The sequence below is a fragment of the Physeter macrocephalus genome, chromosome 17, assembly GCF_002837175.3.
Source record: "Physeter macrocephalus isolate SW-GA chromosome 17, ASM283717v5, whole genome shotgun sequence".
Lineage (NCBI taxonomy): Eukaryota > Metazoa > Chordata > Mammalia > Artiodactyla > Physeteridae > Physeter > Physeter macrocephalus.
In genome coordinates, this window is record NC_041230.1 from 10,238,445 (window position 1) to 10,256,555 (window position 18,111).

The following is an 18,111-nucleotide window of genomic DNA, read 5'->3' on the forward strand; positions in this document are numbered from 1 at the left end:
GCCGAGTCCTCCCCCCCGTCCTGTCGCCGCCCCCTCGCTGCCGAGTCCTCCCCTCCGTCCGTCGCCGCCCCTTCACTGCCGAGTCCTCCCCTCCGTCCCGTTGCCGCCCCTTCACTGCCGAGTCCTCCCCTTCACCCCTTTCTCTCCCCTGAGCAGATTCTGCGGGTGTCGGTCCCTCCCACCGTGGCCTTTGAACTTGGTAAGGAGAGGAGCGGGGATTGGGGGGTGAGGAAGAGTTCTCTAGCAGGGACCAGGAGCCCCCCGGGAGGGAGGCTGCACCCTCTTGCTCCCAGGACCGGGGATTGTTCTTCCTTCTTCATGGCCACCACAGCCCAAGGAAGCAGAGCTGTCAGAGCCGAAGGGTGGGAGGGGAGTCACAGCCCAGGGAACTGGCCCCTGTCCCTGCAGACCGCACGCGGCCCGATCTCCTCTCCGAGGAGGTCCAGCGGCAGTTCGTGCAGGAGGTGGTGCAGGCCCAGCAGGCAGCCGTCAGCCGGCAGCTGGAGGACTTCCGCTCCAAGAAGCTCATGGGCATGACACCCTGGGAGCAGGAGCTGATCCAGCTGGGGGCCTGGGTTGGGCGGGACCGCGCCAGCTATGAGGCCCGGGAGCGGCACCTGGCCGAGCGGCAGCTGACCCACCTGGAGGAGATGCAGTGAGTGGGACCGGCCCCTCCGCAGCCCGGAGGGCGCCCTCTGCTGCCCCGTTCCTTCCGCTTCCAGGCTCCCTCTGCAGCTTCAGCGTTTATTTCCCAGCGTTTGGGTTCCTCCCCTGACTTCTGAGGCCCAGCCCTGGCATTTTAGTCCATCTGGTTTTGCATCTTCTCTTCCCAGCTTTGGGGTCCCTCCTAGTTTCCGGGTCTTGTCCACGGTCTTGCATTCAGGCCTGGACTTTGGGTCCTGTCCTTGCAAGTCTCACGACCCCGGGTGAGAGTCTGTCCTTCAGTGATTGTCCTTCCCAGATGCGTCAGCAGCACGCCCCCCCGTCTGCCTCTCCTCTCTCCCTGTCCCGGCTTTGAAGGGGACAGCAACCTGGACAATTGTGCTGGGTGGTCAGGGACCCCGGGCTTAGCAAATTTGTCACAAACGTCTTTCTTTTTCTTACAGACACACCATCTCTAACGATGAGGAAAAGAGGTGATGGAAGGAGAGAGGCCGGCGGGGAGTTTGGTTTTCTGGGCCTGAGGGAGGAGGGGCTGCCTGCCTAGGGGCCTGGGCATTAAGCAGCATCTCCGGCTCCGTCCTCTAAAACCCTCTCTCTCCCCCCTCTCCTCAGATACTCAGCAGGAAGTGGTCACGGGGCTGGTGTGGGAAGCGAGCGGAGGGGAAGCTGTGAGGGTAGCAGGGTACCTGCATCCGTGGGAGCGCGCGTGGCAGTGTGTGTGTCTGTGCGCCCTCACCGTCCCCTCCCCACAGTGCTGCTGTGGTCAGTGCCATCACCCTGTACATGCGCCACCTCGGGGTGCGGACCAAGAGTGGGGACAAGAAGTCGGGGAGGAATTTCTTCCGGAAAAAGGTGCTTCCCTGAGTGCCCAAACCCGGCCCTTACCTCCCCAGAGACCCCCCCAGGGAGCCTCGAGACTGCACCGCTGGGGTCTGATCCCTCTTTGTTGGCATCGGCACAGAAATGCCCAGCCCCCTCCTCCCCCCACCTTCCATAGGTGATGGGGAACCGGCGGTCAGAAGAGACGACCAAGACCAAGAAAGGACTGAGCAGCTTCCTGGATGCCGCCCGCTGGAACCGGGGAGAGCCCCAGGGTGAGGTGCCCAGCCTCAGCCCCGCCCCGACGTCCCCATGCTGCCCCCACCTCATGGTCCCATCTCTCGTTTCAGCCCCAGATTTTCGACACCTCAAAGTTGAGGCTGATGGTAATAGTCCTGAAGCTAGAGCATCCATCCTGGGGACCTGAGAGAGGAGGGCAGGGGACCTCCTAGGTCTGAGGGAGGAGGGGCGAGGGGCTGGGACTCCTGGCTCTGAGGGTGGAGGAGGGGTCTCCTGGGTGATGGGGAGGATGGGGCAGAGCCAGCATCTTGGATCCCCAGGCCTTTGTGAATTAGAGTCGCTGGACTCTCATATTCCCCTTTGTCCTTCAATGCCTCCCTAGGTGAGAAGCCAGGCCTTACAGAACGTAAGGGAGGTCTGGGGATGCCCTCCCGGGACCGGAATGTCGGAGCCCCTGGGCAGGACACCCCCGGAGTGTCTCTGCACCATCTGTCTGGGGACAGCCCTGACCGGGAACCAGGTGAGAGTTTCCTGGGCCCCGCAGCAAAACAGCCCCTTGGTTCTCTGCCCTCCCTGGTCACCAGGGTTATTGATAACCAACCCCTTCCCTCGGTTTACCCTTTCCACGGCTTTCTTCGCAAGCTCGCGCCTCTATTCTGGTGACGGGTTTCCCCACCTCCCTGGACTACGTTTCCCATCAGCCCCCACGGCTTCATTTCCCAGAACCCTCTCTGAGTACATTACCAATCAGCCCCCCCTTAGATGGTGAGCCCGGCTGCTCCATGAACTTAAGCTCTCACATTCCTTGGGTGGCCCTCAGCCCGCTGGATCTCAGACTGCTACTTGGCCAGGCCTGGGTTCAGATCCTGGCTCTGCGCTTGACTTGTGTTAGATCTTGGAAGTCACTCCCCACTCTTCGAACCTCAGTCCCCTCACCTCTAAATGGGTACATTCTCTTCCCACAAGTCCCAGCTGAGCGTCGGGAGAATGCATGGATGTGGAGGCATCCAGTCTCCTCCCCGAGTGCGAGGCTGGCACCCTAGTTTTGCAGCATCTTCACCCACTGAGCCCCACCTGCCCATGGCCCTGTCCTCAGAGGTCTTTCCATCTGTCCGTCTCCCACTGAAGTATAGAGCAGCCACTTGGTCTCGGCCAGGCACTGGATGGCTGTGGAGGAACGGAGGCCCCCAGGGTGTGGGTCTCTCCGTGGCAGGGACCTTCCAGCCAGCCTTGCTTTCCCCACCCCCATTATCCTCACAGGTGTTGATGCCCTCCCTGAGCTGGGGGACCCGCCCCCGCAGGGCCCTGCCAGCCTGGAGCCTGCAGCGCCCCTGGAGAGCACAGAGGAGGGTGCTGACACGGAGAGGTGCCCAGGGCTGGGTGCAGGGGAGGTGCCGGGCGCAGGACCGGGCTTATCCAGCGCAGGGAGGGTGTGTGTTGGGGGTCGCACTGCCACTTGCACCTGCCTGTCCCTGAGCCAAGCCGTCTCCACTCTGCCCTGCTCCTCCCTCTTTCCATCTTCTCCCTTTTTCTTCCTCTCTGTCTTTCCTCATCTCCCCTTTCCTTCCTTCTTCCTCCATTTTTCCTTCTCTTCTTCCTCTCCTTCCTTTTTCACTGATTTTCTCTCTCCCCCTCCTCCTCCTCTTCCTCTGCTTTCCCTCCCCTCAGCTCCTCCTGGCCCCTCTCCCTTTGCCCCCACCCTCACCCGGCACTTCTCCATCTCCTCCCCCTTCTCTTTCAAGCCTCCAGCCCAGCCGCCTTGCTCCTGCCTCCCAGTGCTCCTTCCCTCCGTCCCCCAGCCCTCTGTGCTCGGTGCCTGGGGGCCCTGTCCCCCTCACAGTTGGGGGGCAGGCTCTGCCCCCTGCCTGTCCTTGTGCTGCTGCTTTGGGGACCCTTTGGCGGGTGGGGGAGGTGAGTTGGGTTCCATCTGGGTCCACCTCTGACCCTTTGCCCCTCTCTCCCCAGAAGGTGGAAGAGGTGGGTGCCTGGGCCCTGGGTGGGGGGAGGGCTAGCCCCTCCCCCATTTCTCCCAGCCCCTCCCCTCTCCCCATGGGCCACCCCCTCCCCTTCACCCCTGTGAGGGGTGGGTGGGCACGCCACCCTCAAGCCGAAGAGCTAAGTATGGAAATCCCCCTTCCCTCCCTCAACTCCTGCCTCTGGCCCCATCCCCCTGCCTCGGGGAAGGGAGGGTTCAGTTTTGTGCTCCATACTGGGTGCCCCTCCCCTCCTCCACCAATTTCAGTATCCCTTCTGGCCACCCCCCTCACTGCCCCAGCACCCCAAAGTCACACTGGTCCTTCTGACTCTTTCCTCTCTTCTGTTGCATGTTTGATCTCTGTCCTGGTCTCTCCCTGTCTCTGTCCCTGTCCTGGTCTTTCCCTGTCTCTCCCTGTCCTGGTCTCTCCCCATCTGTCCCTGTCCCGGTCTCTCCCCGTCTCTGTCCCCGTCTTGGTCTCTCCCCGTCTCTGTCCTGGTCTCTCCCCATCTGTCTCTGTCTGTCTCTGTCCTGGTCTCTCCCCGTCTCTGTCCCTGTCTTGGTCTCTCCTTATCTCTGTCCTGGCCTCTGCCTGACTCTGTCCTTGGCCTCGGGGTCCAGGCTGTCGGGGCGTCTGGGGCGCTCGGAGAGCCTGCGGGTGAGTGACCGCCGCCGGCCTTCCCGGGGCAGCCTCGGGGCTAAGGGCCGGGGTGGGGGCCGCTCCCGGAGCGACGTGGACATGGACCCCAGCTCCGCCACGGCCGTGCTTGGCCCTGCCCGACGAGCCACGTACGTCACTCCTCCCCCCCATCCACTGAGGCAGCCTGGAGAGTCAGGGAGGCCGGGGTGGGGGGTCTTTGCCAGAATCACCAAGAACTGGGTATCAGATGCTGAGGTCACTGAGGGCCTCCAGTGGTCACAGGAGAGGGGTAAGAGGCTTCTTCCCAGATCTGGGGGGCTGGTCTGCAGCCCTAGGGGATGGGGTTGGACACCATAAAGAGTTGAAGGCTCCTCTCTGGAATGCCCTGCGCTGGGGCCCTAATGAGGCCTCTGTCCCACAGCCCCGAGCCTGGAGATGAGGGGGAGCCGGGCCGATCGGGACTAGAGCTGGAGCCAGAAGAGCCCCCCGGCTGGCGGGAGCTCGTCCCCCCGGGCACCCTGCACAGCCTTCCCAAGAGCCAGGTGAAGCGGCAGGAGGTCATCAACGGTGAGTCACCCCCTCCAACCCACTGCGGCCGAGGACACAGCCCAGCTCCAGCCAAGTCAGACAGACGCAGGGAGATGTCCATCCCCGGGTTACTTACACCCGGCAGAGCTTGAAGGCAGCCCGCTTCTGACAGGGCACTGGTTGTTAAGTAAATTTTGGAGTATTCCATGGAACGGGAATGAGGCCGTTGCTGAAGTGACATTTCCAAAGAATTGTTTGTAGTGCAGGACAGTGTTGATGTTAGGAGCCAGAAACAGTCTATAAAATTGTATTTCTAGCGTAAGCCTTTGTTTCCTCATTTGGGAAGTGTGGGCAGTGATAGTTCCTACCTCAAAAGACTGTCACGAAGATGAAGATGAGATGATTAGTGTGAAACGTTCAGCAGTGGTGGGCCCAGGGTAAGAGCATTCGGATGCAGCTGCTGTTATGACTGTTATCCTCAGCGCTCAGGGGAGAAAAAGATTCCCACCCAGAAAAGTTTGGGATGATAATCAATACATTAGCAGTACTTACTTCTGAGCAGACAGATGATGGGAGTATCATTTTTGTCTCGATTCTGTGCTGTGATTTCAACTCATTTGTGTGTTGAGGGGAGTTTGGCAAACGTACAGTACTTTTGGAAGCTCATTTGGAAGTTAATTTACAGGTTACTTAATAGTAAGAAGGGTTCTCATTCAGAATTTTTAGGGCAGTAGATAAATGCTTTTGGGGTCACAGATCCTTCTGAGGAGCCTTCAAAACATCAGCATTGCTATCCGATAGAACTTTCTGGAATGATGGTAACATGCAATATCTGTGCTTTCCAACATGGTAACCACCAGCCATATAATGGCTGTTGAGTGCCTGAAGTGTGGTGAGTACAACTAAGAACTGAATTTTGCGTTGCATTTCATTTTAATTAAGCAGTATGTGAAGAGCTGTGTGTGGCTCGTGGCTACCACGTCGGACAGCATAGCGGTTTCTCTCACCAGAAAAATATACATACGTGACACACAAAATGGTGCATTTAGTCTCCGGGGACTTTTGGGGCCCCTGGAACTCGGGCCATCATCCTGTGCAGAGAGAGGGTCATTGTGCCAGAAACTGAGCCTGAGAAAACTTGCTGGACGGTTAGACATAAAACACAGCTGCAGACAGTGAGGAGACCAACTTGTCACGGTTTGCCTGGGACTGCCCCAGTTTCAGCACTGGAAATCCCATGTCCCGGGAAAACCATGGTGCAGGGCAAACTGGGACCACTGGTCACCTTGGCTGGCTGCCCCAGCCAAAACAGAAAGGCAGTGGGGCTGAGGAATTCTCAGTGGCTATTTCAGGGGCAAGTGACTCCACCCAGAGAGAATCATCCCTGTCCCGTCCCCTCCTCCTCATTCCCCAGCCTGCCTCTGACAGTGCCCCCCCATAGTTTGCATGCTCCCCAACCATGCCTCCTGCCCGGTGGCCCTGCAGAGCTGCTGGTGACAGAGGCGGCCCATGTGCGCATGCTCCGGGTGCTATGTGACCTCTTCTACCAGCCCATGGCGGATGGGGGCTTCTTCTCCCTGGAGGAGCTACAGAACATCTTCCCCAGCCTGGACGAGCTCATCGAGGTGCATTGTGAGTGCAGGGCTGTGGCCCTACGTCCCACTGCCAGCTCTCTCCTTCGCTGCCTCAACGACAAACCCTGGAGCCTGGTCTCACGGGCAGCCTCTGTTCCAGCTCTGAGGACGACCCCACCCCAGAACCCCAGAGCTCACATTCTAGGGACACGTCATCAACAAGCATGTGGTGGGGAGTGAGCGGGGGGGAGGGGACGGGCCCACCAGCCCCATGGATCAGACACACCCACCTGGAGCCCGACCCCCCCCCCGCAACCAGCTCCCGACCAGCTCTGCATCCAGTCTCACGGGCCCTGACAGCACCCCCCTTTCCTCTCTGCTCCCCGCAGCCCTGTTCCTTGATCGCCTGATGAAGCGGAGGCAGGACAGTGGCTACCTCATCGAGGAGATCGGAGATGTGCTGCTGGCCCAGGTGAGGGTGCCCAGCCTAGGGCCACCCCCTTCCCCTCACCCCGCCCCCTCCTCCTGGCTGGGGACCTGAAATGCAGGCCCCAGGAGGCCAGGTCTCAAGCTTTCAACCCCTTCAAGATCCAGGCGTCTGGGCTCCTAACCTGTCCTCCCGTCTAGGCTGCCATCCCCATGTGAGGCCCCGCTCCCCCCAATCCCACCTGAGACACCCTCCCTGGCCTGAATCTTGCTGTAGTTTGATGGTACCGAGGGCTCCTGGTTCCAGAAAATCTCCTCCCGCTTCTGCAGCCGCCAGTCGTTTGCCTTAGAGCAGCTCAAAGCCAAACAGCGCAAGGAGCCTCGGTTCTGTGCCTTTGTGCAGGTGAGGCAGGGGTCTGGGCCCCAGGGTCCCAGGGGAGGGGGGGCCGGCGTCCGGGTGCCCAAGGCCAGCCGCAGCAGAGCCGCCTCAGCACTGCCGTCCCCGCAGGAGGCCGAGAGCCGCCCCCGGTGCCGCCGCCTGCAGCTGAAGGACATGATCCCCACGGAGATGCAGCGTCTGACCAAGTACCCGCTGCTCCTGCAGAGCATCGGGCAGAACACAGGTAGCCGCGGGCCCTGCCCCATGCTGCTGGGCCTCCGCTCTCTTGTCTCTAACCTTGGCCTAGGGACTGGGAGCTTCCAGGGTTGGGGTTCACCGGGGCTGGTCTCCCCCTTGCCTGCAGAAGAGCCTGCGGAACGGGAGAAAGTGGAGCTGGCGGCTGAGTGCTGCAGGGAAATTCTGCACCACGTCAACCAAGCCGTGCGCGACATGGAGGACCTGCTGGTGAGCCTGGGCGGGGCCCCGGGCCCGGGGCAGCGGGGCGCGCGTGTGCAGGACCCCCCGCTTGTCCCCCTCGGGGTCACTGTGGGTCGGCCCCGACTCTTGGCTTGTCACAGTGACGCTCCCTTCCCTTCCCTGCCCCAGCGGCTCAAGGATTATCAGAGGCGCCTGGATTTGTCCCACCTGCGGCAGAGCAGCGACCCCATGCTGAGCGAGTTCAAGGTGGCCCCGCCCCCGCCCCACCTGTCCTCCCCTCTCCTCCCCTCCGCCCCGCCCTGGGGAAATCTCTGATAACACACCCAGGAAGCAAGAGGGGCCCCTCAACCCTGACCCCCTTCTCATTCCCAGCGGGGCAGCCCCTCCTGACCCCGTGGTCATCCCCACCTCCCCCTGCCCCGCCCTCACCTTCACTGACCATCACTCCTTCCCGCCTGCAGAACCTGGACATCACCAAGAAGAAGCTGGTCCACGAGGGCCCGCTGACGTGGCGGGTGACTAAGGACAAGGCCGTGGGTGAGCGCCAGGGCTGCGAGTGGGGGGCCGCGGGACAGGGCTGTCAAGTGAGGGTGCTGAGCGCGGGCCTCGCCCCCCCGCAGAGGTCCACGTCCTGCTGCTGGACGACCTGCTGCTGCTGCTACAGCGCCAGGATGAGCGGCTGCTGCTCAAATCGCACAGCCGGACGCTGACGCCCACACCCGACGGCAAGACCATGCTGCGGCCGGTGCTGCGGCTCACCTCCGCCATGACCCGAGAGGTGGCCACTGGTGAGGCCCCAGGCACGGCTGTCCCCGAGGCGGGGGAGGAGCCCTCCAAAGAGCCCGGCCCAGGGGAGGCCTGGCAGCCCGAGGCCGAGGCTGTGAGGGCTGGGGCCCCAGGCCGGTTGTGGATTTCATTGAGTGAGATGGGGAACTGCCCCAGGTTTTTGCTCAGATGAGCAGCCAGTTCTAACCGGTATTTTGAAAAGACACCCTGGCTGCCTCTTGGGGGTTGCAGGCAGCAGCGGGTGGGAGCTGGGAGCCCAGTGAGGGGCCGTGGTGGTGGGAGTGGTGCCAGGGGTCTCACAGGTAGAGCCAGACTGGGGGCTTGTTTCCTGATTAGGTGAGGGAGGGCTCCGGAGGGAGGCACCTGGGGCGGGGGGCGCGGCGGTGAGTTGAGTCGTGGGAGCCACAAGGTTGCCACCATGATGGGGGCCTTCCCCAGGTGCATGTTGGGATGGCCCTGGCTTTGAGCCCCGCCTCTCCCTCCCCCTGCAGATCACAAAGCCTTCTATGTCATTTTTACCTGGGACCAGGAGGCCCAGATATATGAGCTGGTGGCCCAGACCGTGTCGGAGCGGAAGAAGTGAGCAGCTTTGGGTTCCAAGAGCAGGTGGAGGAGGAGGAGGCCCAGGCCTCCGGATCTCTGGGGACAGGGGGTGGGTGGGAGGTCCTGGCACAGGGTCTGGGGGCTCTGACTGCCCAGGGGCTGCCCTGTCTCCCCAGCTGGTGTGCCCTCATCACTGAGACCGCCGGATCCCTGAAGGTCCCTGCCCGCACCTCCCGACCCAAACACCGGCCCAGCCCCAGCAGGTGAGGGGGCCAGGGAGGCAAGTGGAAGGCAGGGGGCAGCTTCCCTGTGTGTCCCCCGAACCTGAGCTCCAGCCCAGTCTCCACGTGCACGTGTGTGTCCGTGTGTGTGCGCGCGCGCGCACACGTGCCTGTGAAGGTGTGTACACTCGTGCGCCGACCCCACCACGGTCCATCTGTCTCCTATCCAGGCCTGTCTTCCACCAGCCGGGCCTCTCTGTCTCCCTGTCTCCCAGCCTTGACCTCTGTCTCCGTCTCCGGACTTCCCTGCCTCCCCACCTCTAGTTCTCTGTCTCCCCGCTCCTGCTGCCCACCAGGGCCAGGGCAGCGGGTTCACCCAGCACTTGCTCCCCCCAGCACCCGTGAACCCCTGCTCAGCAGCTCTGAGAATGGCAACGGTGGCCGAGAGATGACCCCGGCTGACGGTGAGCCTAGATAGAGGGGTGCCAAGTGGGGGTGGGGTGTCCACAGGAAGCCCAGCAGGATCTGAGTCCCCTGCCTGCTCCCTGACCCAGGCCGGATGGAGAGAATCTTCAGCGCCCTCCTGCCCTTCTGCAGACCAGGCCCTGAGGGCCAGCTCGCCGCCAAGGCCCTTCAGAAAGGTAGCTCGGCCCCACCCCCACAGGGCTGCCGCCGGCCGGAACAGTACTTTCCAACCTGCCGTGTGGCCAGCCGCCAGAAACAAATGCACCAAATCCACCTCCTGCACGGCCCCGAGCCTCCACCACTGTCCTTGGTGGCCCCAAGTCCCTCTTCCTTTGCAGCCCCGTCCCTTCCTTAACCTTCCGTTTAGCCTCTCCCTGGACCCATCTCCGTCCTCAGTGCCCTCTGCCCCGCCCCCACCTTAGCCCCCGCCCCACCTCTGCACCCCCTTTTTCAGCCCCCCGCCCCCTCTGCCGGTCCGGCCCACCCCCCGAGCCTCCACCACTGTCCTTGGTGGCCCCAAGTCCCTCTTCCTTTGCAGCCCCGTCCCTTCCTTAACCTTCCGTTTAGCCTCTCCCTGGACCCATCTCCGTCCTCAGTGCCCTCTGCCCCGCCCCCACCTTAGCCCCAGCCTCACCTCTGCACCCCCTTTTGCAGCCCCCAGCCCCTTCTGCAGGTCTGGCCAACCGGAAGCTCACTCCCACCCGCAGGCCCCTGGCCTCTTTCCCACCCCCCACCTCGCACCCATCCCAGCCCAAGCCCTGCCTCTGACTTTGTCCCCTTGCCCCTGTCCAGTGCTGTCCCTGAAGCAGCTCCTGCTCCCCTCGGAGGAAGACAGCGGGGTGGGGCCTCCGCTCCAAGGCGATGGAGTCCCAGGGGGCGGCCCCCCAAGCCCAGCACAGCCCCAGGAAATTCGGGAGGAGCTGCTCAGCCTGGAGGAGACCATTAAACAGCTGGAGGTGGTGGCCTTGGGGTGGGTGGGGAGGAAGGGGGCTGACTCCGTGGAGGGAGGCTTCTCATTGACGATCCCCCAACCAGGAGGTGGAGGAGGAGTTTTGCCGCCTGAGACTCCTCCTGTCTCCGCTCGGGGAGAACACTGTCCCCCAGTCTGGCTGTACCTGAGGCCCCCCTGCCCCAGGCAGGTGAGTGGGGGACCTGGGGAGTCAGGCACCGCCTGGAGAGGAGGGACCAGAGTGGCTACCTCAGGCACTCGCCGCTCCACAGCCCCCTCCCTCTCTCCCTCTGTCTTTGACTTCTGCATCTCCCCCCTCTGCTTCCTGCCTCCATCTGTCCATCTCTGTCAGTTTCTATTTCTCTGGCTCTTCTGTGCTCCTTCCCCACCCTCCCTTTCTCCCTGTTTCTCCATCTCTCTCCTCTTTCTCTCCATCATCTCTCTTCCCATCTCCATCTCCCTTCTTCTCCTACATTTCCCCCCTCCCCCCAGGCCTTTTCGCAAGAAGGAGAGGGCCACCCGCCACTGCACAGCTGCCGCAGCATCTCCTACCCCAAGGGCCTGAGGAGAGGGAGCCAGGCTGCCAGGGCCACGCCTAGGGGGGCCCAGCTGGGATCACTGCCCCCCGCACCTCCCACTGGCCTCGGCCTACTCTCCCTCATGCTTGGGGGACTCAGGGCTTCATTCCATGGGGGCACCATCTGGCCCCCATTCCTGGGCCATCTCAGTATTGCCCGGGGGGGGGGCCAGCCCCCACCCCCAAGTGCCTTTGCTCTGTTTTTATACCCTGAATTGGAGGTTTATTTTTTAATATATATTATCTAAGGAGAGGTCTGTGTTTGTGAGGGCGGGCAAAGGCCCGGGCATGGTGTCTGGAACCCCCCACAACTGTCTGGCATCACTTCCTGCGTCTGTCCTACCCCGTCGCCTCTGTGCCTTTTGCCTTTCTCCAGTTGTTCATTCATTCGTCCCTGTGTCTTGACAGTGACTCCCCAGGCCCCCCCCCCAACACCCCTCCCAGCTCCCACCCCCGAGCCCCCTGGTCACCAACGACGACGCTTGGCGCCCTGCATCTCACACTTCTGTTCTTTTATTTTTGTAGTAAACTCTCTGGAGGTCGCTGGTGGGGGTCATGGGGCAGGGGGGCCCTCCTGGGTGGGGGCTAGGGGCGGGGTTATTGCTCTGAGCTCCCTGTCCCCAGGGGGCCTGTGATGGAGGCGGGGGCATCAGGACTGGGGCCGGCACAGGGGGAGACACGGCCGCACGAACACTTAGGTCACAGCACAGGGGCAGGTGGGCAGGGAAGGCTGGGCACCGTATTGCACTTTGGGAGTGGGCCAGGCGGGGACCCTCTCAAACTGGAGCCTGGGGAGGAGGCTGGAGGCCATCGTGTCCCCTCCCCTCTCTGGAGGGGGAGGTGAGACCCCCCCCCCCAGTCTGGGGCTGGGGAAGAAGACTGGGCCGCCGTGGGCCTGGGCCTGGGAGGGGCCGAAGGCTGGTCCCCGGCCTCAGGCAGGACATCGAGAGCCGACCAGACAACGGAAGAGGCTGTGCGAGCGGCCACCCTGGTCCCCGCCCTGGCAGAATCCATCACCCCACGCCGGCTCAGCTGCCGACACCCCCTTTGCCCGCCTTGGCCTTGGGGGGGACGGGGAGGCCCTCATCGCCCTCGCTGTCAGAGCTGCAGCCGCTGACGTCGGTAATCTCCAGCTCCGAGTCGCTGTCCTCCTTCCCCCCCAGCGCGGCCTCTGGGCCCCCAGCCCTCGGCAGTGCCAGGCGAGGGGCTGCTGCCAGGCCCGAGGGGCGCTCGGGGCCCAGGCCCTCCACGGTGGCAGCCAGCAGGGGCGCAGCAGTGGGGCTTCCCCCTGCCCCTGCTGAGGGCAGGTGGCCCAGGGAACTGGCCAGAGGATTGGGGTAGAAGTGGGGGGGGTAAAGAGGCGGGGGCAGCTTGGGGAAAGGGCCGGTGAGGTACGGGCTAAAGTTCCAGGGGTGCTCTGGGAAGGCGCGGCCGAAGGGACCCAGCAGGCCGGGGGGCTTGGAATAGCCGGTGACACCTGGTTGGGGGGGAACGGGGGTCGCGTTCAGGCTGGGCCTCTCTGCCCCACTATCGGGGCTGGCTGCCAGGGCCTTAGTAAAGGGTGCCACCTCCCTGCCATATTCCACCCAATTCTCCCATTGTTCTCCCACACGGGATGTCTCCACCCTCACGTGGCTTCCCCCCATCTCTACCTCCCCACCTGTCTCCCATTCATTTAGCGCCCCCAGAAAAACCTTCTCTCGGCCTAGTCTCCTCTCCAGCTTGCCTCCTCCCTGCCTCACCTCGCATCCTCCGACCTTTAAACACACGCACACGCAACGCGCACGCGGACGCACACACGCGCACGCACGCACACACGTACACACCCTCGCCCGGAGCCTCCTTCCTGCATCCTGTCTCCTCCCCCATCTTTGCCCTCACACAGCCCTTCCCGGCACGCCTGGACCGCAGGCCCTTACCAGAGCCCAGGAACGGGAAAGGGCTGTCCAGACGCAGTTTGTCTGTCTCAGGGGTGAACAGGGGCGCCCGGGCCCCCGGCTCTCCCAGGCGTGGGGCAGAGAACAGGGTCTGCAGGGTCTGGAGAGGGAGGGGAGGGAGTGGGTGCCACTCAGACTGGTTGCCCCCTCCCCAGGGGGTTCATGGCACCGAGCACCTCGCTCTGGGATGCCAGGATCCTAACTCACCTCGGGAGTGAGGGGAGGAGCATCTGGCCCAGGGGCTCCCCCAAAGGGACCAGGGGTCAGCAAGAGTGGAGAGCCCGTGGTGGCTGCTGCCACGTCTAACAGTGGGTAATTGACAAGCACGACTTTGCTGAAGTTGAACTTGTAGGTGAACCTCTTCCCTTTGGTCTTGTGGAGAATCCGCTTGTTGTAGTAGTAGCTGTGGGCGGAAGGAGGATGCTGGGGGCGGGACCCAGGGAGGTGAAGGCGGAGCTCCTAACACATGCTCTGGGCCCAGCACAGAGCACAACTTGGGGAAACTGAGGCTCGCAGAAATCCTTTGGCCAAGGTCACAGGGCAAGGAAGGGGTGAGGCAGGGGCTGGGATCCTGGCCTGTGTGGCTCCAAAGCCCGGGGCTCCGGTCCTTCCTTCGTGCCTTCCTTTCACTCACAAGTAGGTACCTACAGTAGCTACACGTGCAGAGCCCTGTGTGCTAGGATCCCACAGGATTCTGCCCCAGGAAGTTGAGGGAAAGCCCCCAGGGGGCAGGGGCCCAGAGGGACAGTGAGGGGAGAGGGGCCAGGTGGGAGTGGGAGTCCCGGCCCCCAGCCCCTCCTCACCGCAGGGCCCGGCTCAGCTTGTCATAATTCATGTGCGGCTTGCACTTGCGGATGCCCCAGAGCCGAGCCACCTCGTCGGGGTCCTTGATGACGAACTCCCCGTAGTCCCCCTGCCAGGCGATGACACCCTGGTACTCCTCCTTCTGCAGCAGCTCCAGGATAAAGTGCCACAGCTGGATCTGCCTCGAGCCGGGGGACGATTCCGGCTTGTAGGCCCAATCCGGGAAGGCAAACCCTGGGGACAGGAGGCAGGGGTGCGGCCCCGGGTCAGGGTGCCAAGTCTGGGGCCCTGGGGCCCATCCCAGGGTCCACCCCCTACCCCGCCCTTAACGTGGGGAAATCCGTCTCCCCCTGCCAAGCCAGGACCTGGTTAGAGGGAGACAGTGTGTGTCTCTTGTAAGCCCAATCCGGGAAGGCAAACCCTGGGGACAGGAGGCAGGGGTGCGGCCCCGGGTCAGGGCGCCAAGTCTGGGTCTCCTTGGAGAGCGTCCAGCTCTCCCCGACTCCTGGTCTCTGATGAGCAGTCACCCAGCCTCAGGCATGTTTAGGGACCCGATTCCCGTTCTTCACGCCCCAATTGGTGTCTAGTTCCCAAACTGTCCAAATAGAGGGAGAGAACTCGGCGTCCAGGGACACTGGGTTGGCAGTTCCAGCCTGATCCCCTACCTTTGCACAACTTGGGCAGAGGGTGGGAGGGAGGGACCAGTCTCCTGCATTCTTGACTCGGGGGGTGAACTGGGAGGGGCTTGCAGGGAAGGGCACGCCCTCCACAGCATTCTCCCCACAGCCCCCCAGGCTGGCCCTGCCCGCGGAGGGCTCTGGTCTGAGAGACCCTGATTCCTGCTGTCCCCCCTCCGTGTCTCCTGTCCATCTCTCCCCGAACTTCCCTCCCCCTACCGCCCCAGCTGACCTCACCCTGGCACGTCCAGGCTGGGCCTGTGTACATGTGTGTCTCTGCACCTGTCCATGAACTTATATCTTTCACGTCCCTGTGTCCCCTCCCTGGATCCATGCTACATTGGTCGGAGAGCAGTGAGTGTCTGCGGATGCCCACAGCACACAGCCTATCTCACAGACGTCCACTCACCCTCGAGGGACACCCCCCCCAGCTGTACCATGGGACACAGATGCACCAGAGTGCCACACTCCTGCTGGGGCATGACACACCACCCACCATGTGCCACCAAGGCAGACACACCGGATACGGAGCATCGCACACCCATCCCAACACACGCAACAGCACATCTCGGGCCCCTCAGCGCTGGGATCCACTAACAGCAGGACGGTGATGAGAGACACGCAGGACCCCAAAGGCCCAAATGAAACACTGTGGTGGAGACAGTGAGTGCAGCATCAAGACGCACGTGTCAACCTGACAGGCACACCCTGGGTGACACCATGACAGGAGAACAGCCTCCCAACCCCCAGCCCCACAGGCACCCAACTCTTAACACCCACAGCTCAGTGCTGTATGTCTCACGCTCAGGTGGGCGTCCTGCGCCCCATGTCCAGACACCCAGATGCTAGGTGGAGACAGGAGGGGCTTGCCCACCCCTAAATCTCACTTCCCATCCACAAGGCCCCTGGCCCTGGGTCCTGCTTCTCCTATGCCACATCCTCTGTCCCCTTCCCCCTCCTCAGAGACCCCAGAACCAGGCATGAAAGCAGGAGGCAGAATTAGCCTATAAGAAGCTGAGAACCATGCAAGAAAGGGAAGGAGGTTGGTGGAGGGAGGGGGCTCTGAGCCGGCAGACCATCTGTATCCACCTGCTGTGCGGTCCTGGGCAGTTCCTTGCCCTCTCTGGCTTATCAGAATTTCAGGGATGGGAGGCAAGGAGGAGCAGGGTCGCATCAAGGCTGCCTGGTATCTAAAACTGGGAAATACTGCCTCCCTGCCTGAGGCTGGAGAAGGCCAGGCAGTTTCCTCCCTGAAGGGAGAATTTTTCTCTCAACTCCATCTGGGGCCTTTCTCACCTAAGAAGACAGGGCTCAGTCAACACGCGACCTCTGGCCCATTCCACACCCAGAACACATCCCGGGCTGAAGCGGCTGTATCACAGACACACCCACAGGACCCCAAAGGTGACAACGCACAGCTGGCCACTCACGTAGACACACGGCGCAGCCCGGAAATGCCACCTGTCCAACGCACGTCCTGGGATGTGCTGTACATGCTGACACGCACACACACTGCCTCTCGAGGGAGGACCTGCAGCCTCGGCACGCAGACACACACACGTCACGACACACACACGTCAAGACACACACACGTCAAGACACACACACACGTCAAGACACACACACGTCAAGACACACACACACGTCAAGACACACACACGTCAAGACACACACACACGTCAAGACACACACACACGTCAAGACACACACACGTCAAGACACACACACACGTCAAGACACACAGCCCCCGATATCGAGCTACACTCAGTGACACACAGATGCAAGAACCACCTCCACATACCCCAAACACAGACACAGCCCCCAACACAGAGGCCTGGGGAGCACCCAGCCCCGCAGCCCGAAATGCACCAAGATTAGCCGTCCATTCGGTTCGGAATGCCACAGACCGCGAAAGGAGCAGTCAAAGGCGCTTCGGCCACCGAGGCAGGAACACACATGGCGGCGAGCTGGCAGACACCCGCAACCCCGAAATGTAGCCACTCCAAGTCCCAAAGACACACAACACACCCAGCCCAGAGACACTCGGGTAGCCTCGGAGGTACACAGACAAGCAGGCACGCCAGCTCAACAAAGAGACGAACGCACACTTTTCCAGTGTGACCCCTTCTTCCGGAAACACTGAAGGGTGACACAGAGACACACTCCAAGACCCCAAATAACCAGGCACCAAGTCTCGTCTCTTCCCCTCTCTCTCTCTCTCTCTCTCTCTCTCTCATTGTGGGGTACGCCCACAGCCCCGCTCTGGTGATCCACTTCCAAGCAAGCCGTCCTCTTTCCCAGGCTCCGCCTGGTTTGGCCACGTCTCCATGTCCCCCTGCCTGGGCCATCCAGTCTGTCCACTTGTCCACCAGCGCCTAGCCTAGTGCCCCCTCTCATCCCCGTCCCTGCCCCATCCGTGCCCGGCTCTCTCCAGTCTCCCTGCTTCTCTTTGACCGCAGGTCCTGGGGTGGGAGCAGACTGCAGCCGGTCCTCAGGCCCCAGGTTCCTTGTCCCTCTCCAACCTCCACACCTCACCTGCCCTCCAAAGACGCTCGCGTCCCAGCAGGCAGGTGGCAGGGACATCTAGCTGTGAAGTTTTTAGCCAAGTTTTTCATGAAGGGGTTGGATTCAGGCGACTCTGACTAAGACCCGGGGAGGTGGAAGGAAGACAGTGAGAGATGCAGAAAGGCGGGGCCGGCTCGCTGGGAAGGCCCGAGGGCTAGGGAAGGGGTGGGGGAGGTCCAGGCCAGTTACCGGGGGTCCAGAGAGCCGGCAGGGCAGGCGGGGCGAAGAGAAGGTCGGAGACGCAGCTACAGTCCATGGTGGAGCTGGCCCTGCAGAGAGGCCAGACAGACAGACGGATGAGGACGGGATGGAGCAGGCGGGAGAGACAGACAGGGGTCATGGGGGCTGGCACTGCCCCTCCACCCAGGTCCCAGACAGCCTGGTGCCCGCTGCCCTCGCCCCCTACACCCCGCCCCGCCTGCCTCCTCCAGCGGGCACCCCTCTGCCTGCTGGTCCCCCGGGTTCCCGGTCCCTCTCCCGGCCCTGTGCCCTGTCCTTCCCTCCCAGCCAGTCCTCCCGGCAGCCTCCCTTCCTCTGCGCCCCGTCATCACTAACCGGGGGCCCCCCAGCCTCCCTCCTAGCTCCTCAGCACTCACTCACTCACTCACTCACACGCGCCGGCTCTCGCCGCCCGCCCGCCCCGCACCGTCTCTGTCGCGGTCTCTCCATCCCTCGCCTCTCGCCTGACCTCTCAGGGTCCGTCTCTGCGTCTCTGGGTCTCCCTCTGTCTCCCTGTGGCTGCCCCAAGTCTCTCCCACTTGCCAAAGTCCGCGCCCCAGCCCGCCCGTCCCGGCTGACCCCTGGGCTGCCGCGTCCAGCTCCCGCGCTGCCCTCCGCCTCACCACCCCGCAGAGCGGGCCCCCAGCGCCCGCATAAGTGCTCCCCTCCCGCAGAGGCCCCTCCTT

At 62.7% G+C, this 18,111-nt stretch overlaps 2 protein-coding genes across 7 annotated transcripts in view; one reads left to right on the forward strand and one right to left on the reverse strand.

Moving 5' to 3' along the window:
- ARHGEF1 (Rho guanine nucleotide exchange factor 1) overlaps positions 1-11,342 on the forward strand; it is a 19,372-nt gene extending 8,030 nt beyond the window's left edge. Inside the window, exons 6-30 of one of the 6 annotated variants that reach the window (XM_028478024.2) lie at positions 157-199; positions 409-655; positions 1,107-1,136; positions 1,416-1,515; positions 1,661-1,757; positions 1,833-1,868; positions 2,105-2,242; positions 2,983-3,088; positions 4,319-4,486; positions 4,759-4,904; positions 6,351-6,497; positions 6,829-6,911; positions 7,143-7,268; positions 7,374-7,488; positions 7,609-7,709; positions 7,851-7,928; positions 8,144-8,219; positions 8,303-8,470; positions 8,960-9,047; positions 9,188-9,274; positions 9,629-9,696; positions 9,787-9,873; positions 10,490-10,653; positions 10,733-10,836; positions 11,139-11,342. In XM_028478024.2, the coding sequence (XP_028333825.1) occupies positions 157-199; positions 409-655; positions 1,107-1,136; positions 1,416-1,515; positions 1,661-1,757; positions 1,833-1,868; positions 2,105-2,242; positions 2,983-3,088; positions 4,319-4,486; positions 4,759-4,904; positions 6,351-6,497; positions 6,829-6,911; positions 7,143-7,268; positions 7,374-7,488; positions 7,609-7,709; positions 7,851-7,928; positions 8,144-8,219; positions 8,303-8,470; positions 8,960-9,047; positions 9,188-9,274; positions 9,629-9,696; positions 9,787-9,873; positions 10,490-10,653; positions 10,733-10,816 (2,583 nt within the window). In that variant the 3' untranslated portion in view covers positions 10,817-10,836; positions 11,139-11,342. The other 5 variants (XM_055079023.1, XM_024132774.3, XM_055079021.1 and 2 more) reach the window with 5 other exon arrangements.
- A 435-nt stretch (positions 11,343-11,777) lies between these two features.
- Positions 11,778-17,462, reverse strand: ERFL (ETS repressor factor like). The gene is made up of 5 exons (XM_028478196.1): positions 17,396-17,462; positions 13,964-14,198; positions 13,368-13,563; positions 13,143-13,260; positions 11,778-12,700 (listed from the first exon to the last, which is right to left on the reverse strand). Exons 1-5 carry the CDS (start codon positions 17,460-17,462, stop codon positions 12,252-12,254), a joined length of 1,065 nt encoding a protein of 354 aa, XP_028333997.1. The 3' UTR covers positions 11,778-12,251.
- Positions 17,463-18,111: the final 649 nt, after the last annotated feature.

Coding starts and splice junctions, on each gene's coding strand:
- ERFL (XM_028478196.1), bottom strand. CDS start 17,462: ATGGACTGTAGCTGCGTCTCCGACCTTCTCTTCGCCCCGCCTGCCCTG. Junction 13,564..13,963: donor AAGCTGAGCCGGGCCCTGCG/GTGAGGAGGGGC, acceptor TTCCGCCCACAG/CTACTACTACAACAAGCGGA. Junction 13,261..13,367: donor CTCCTCCCCTCACTCCCGAG/GTGAGTTAGGAT, acceptor CTCCCTCTCCAG/ACCCTGCAGACCCTGTTCTC.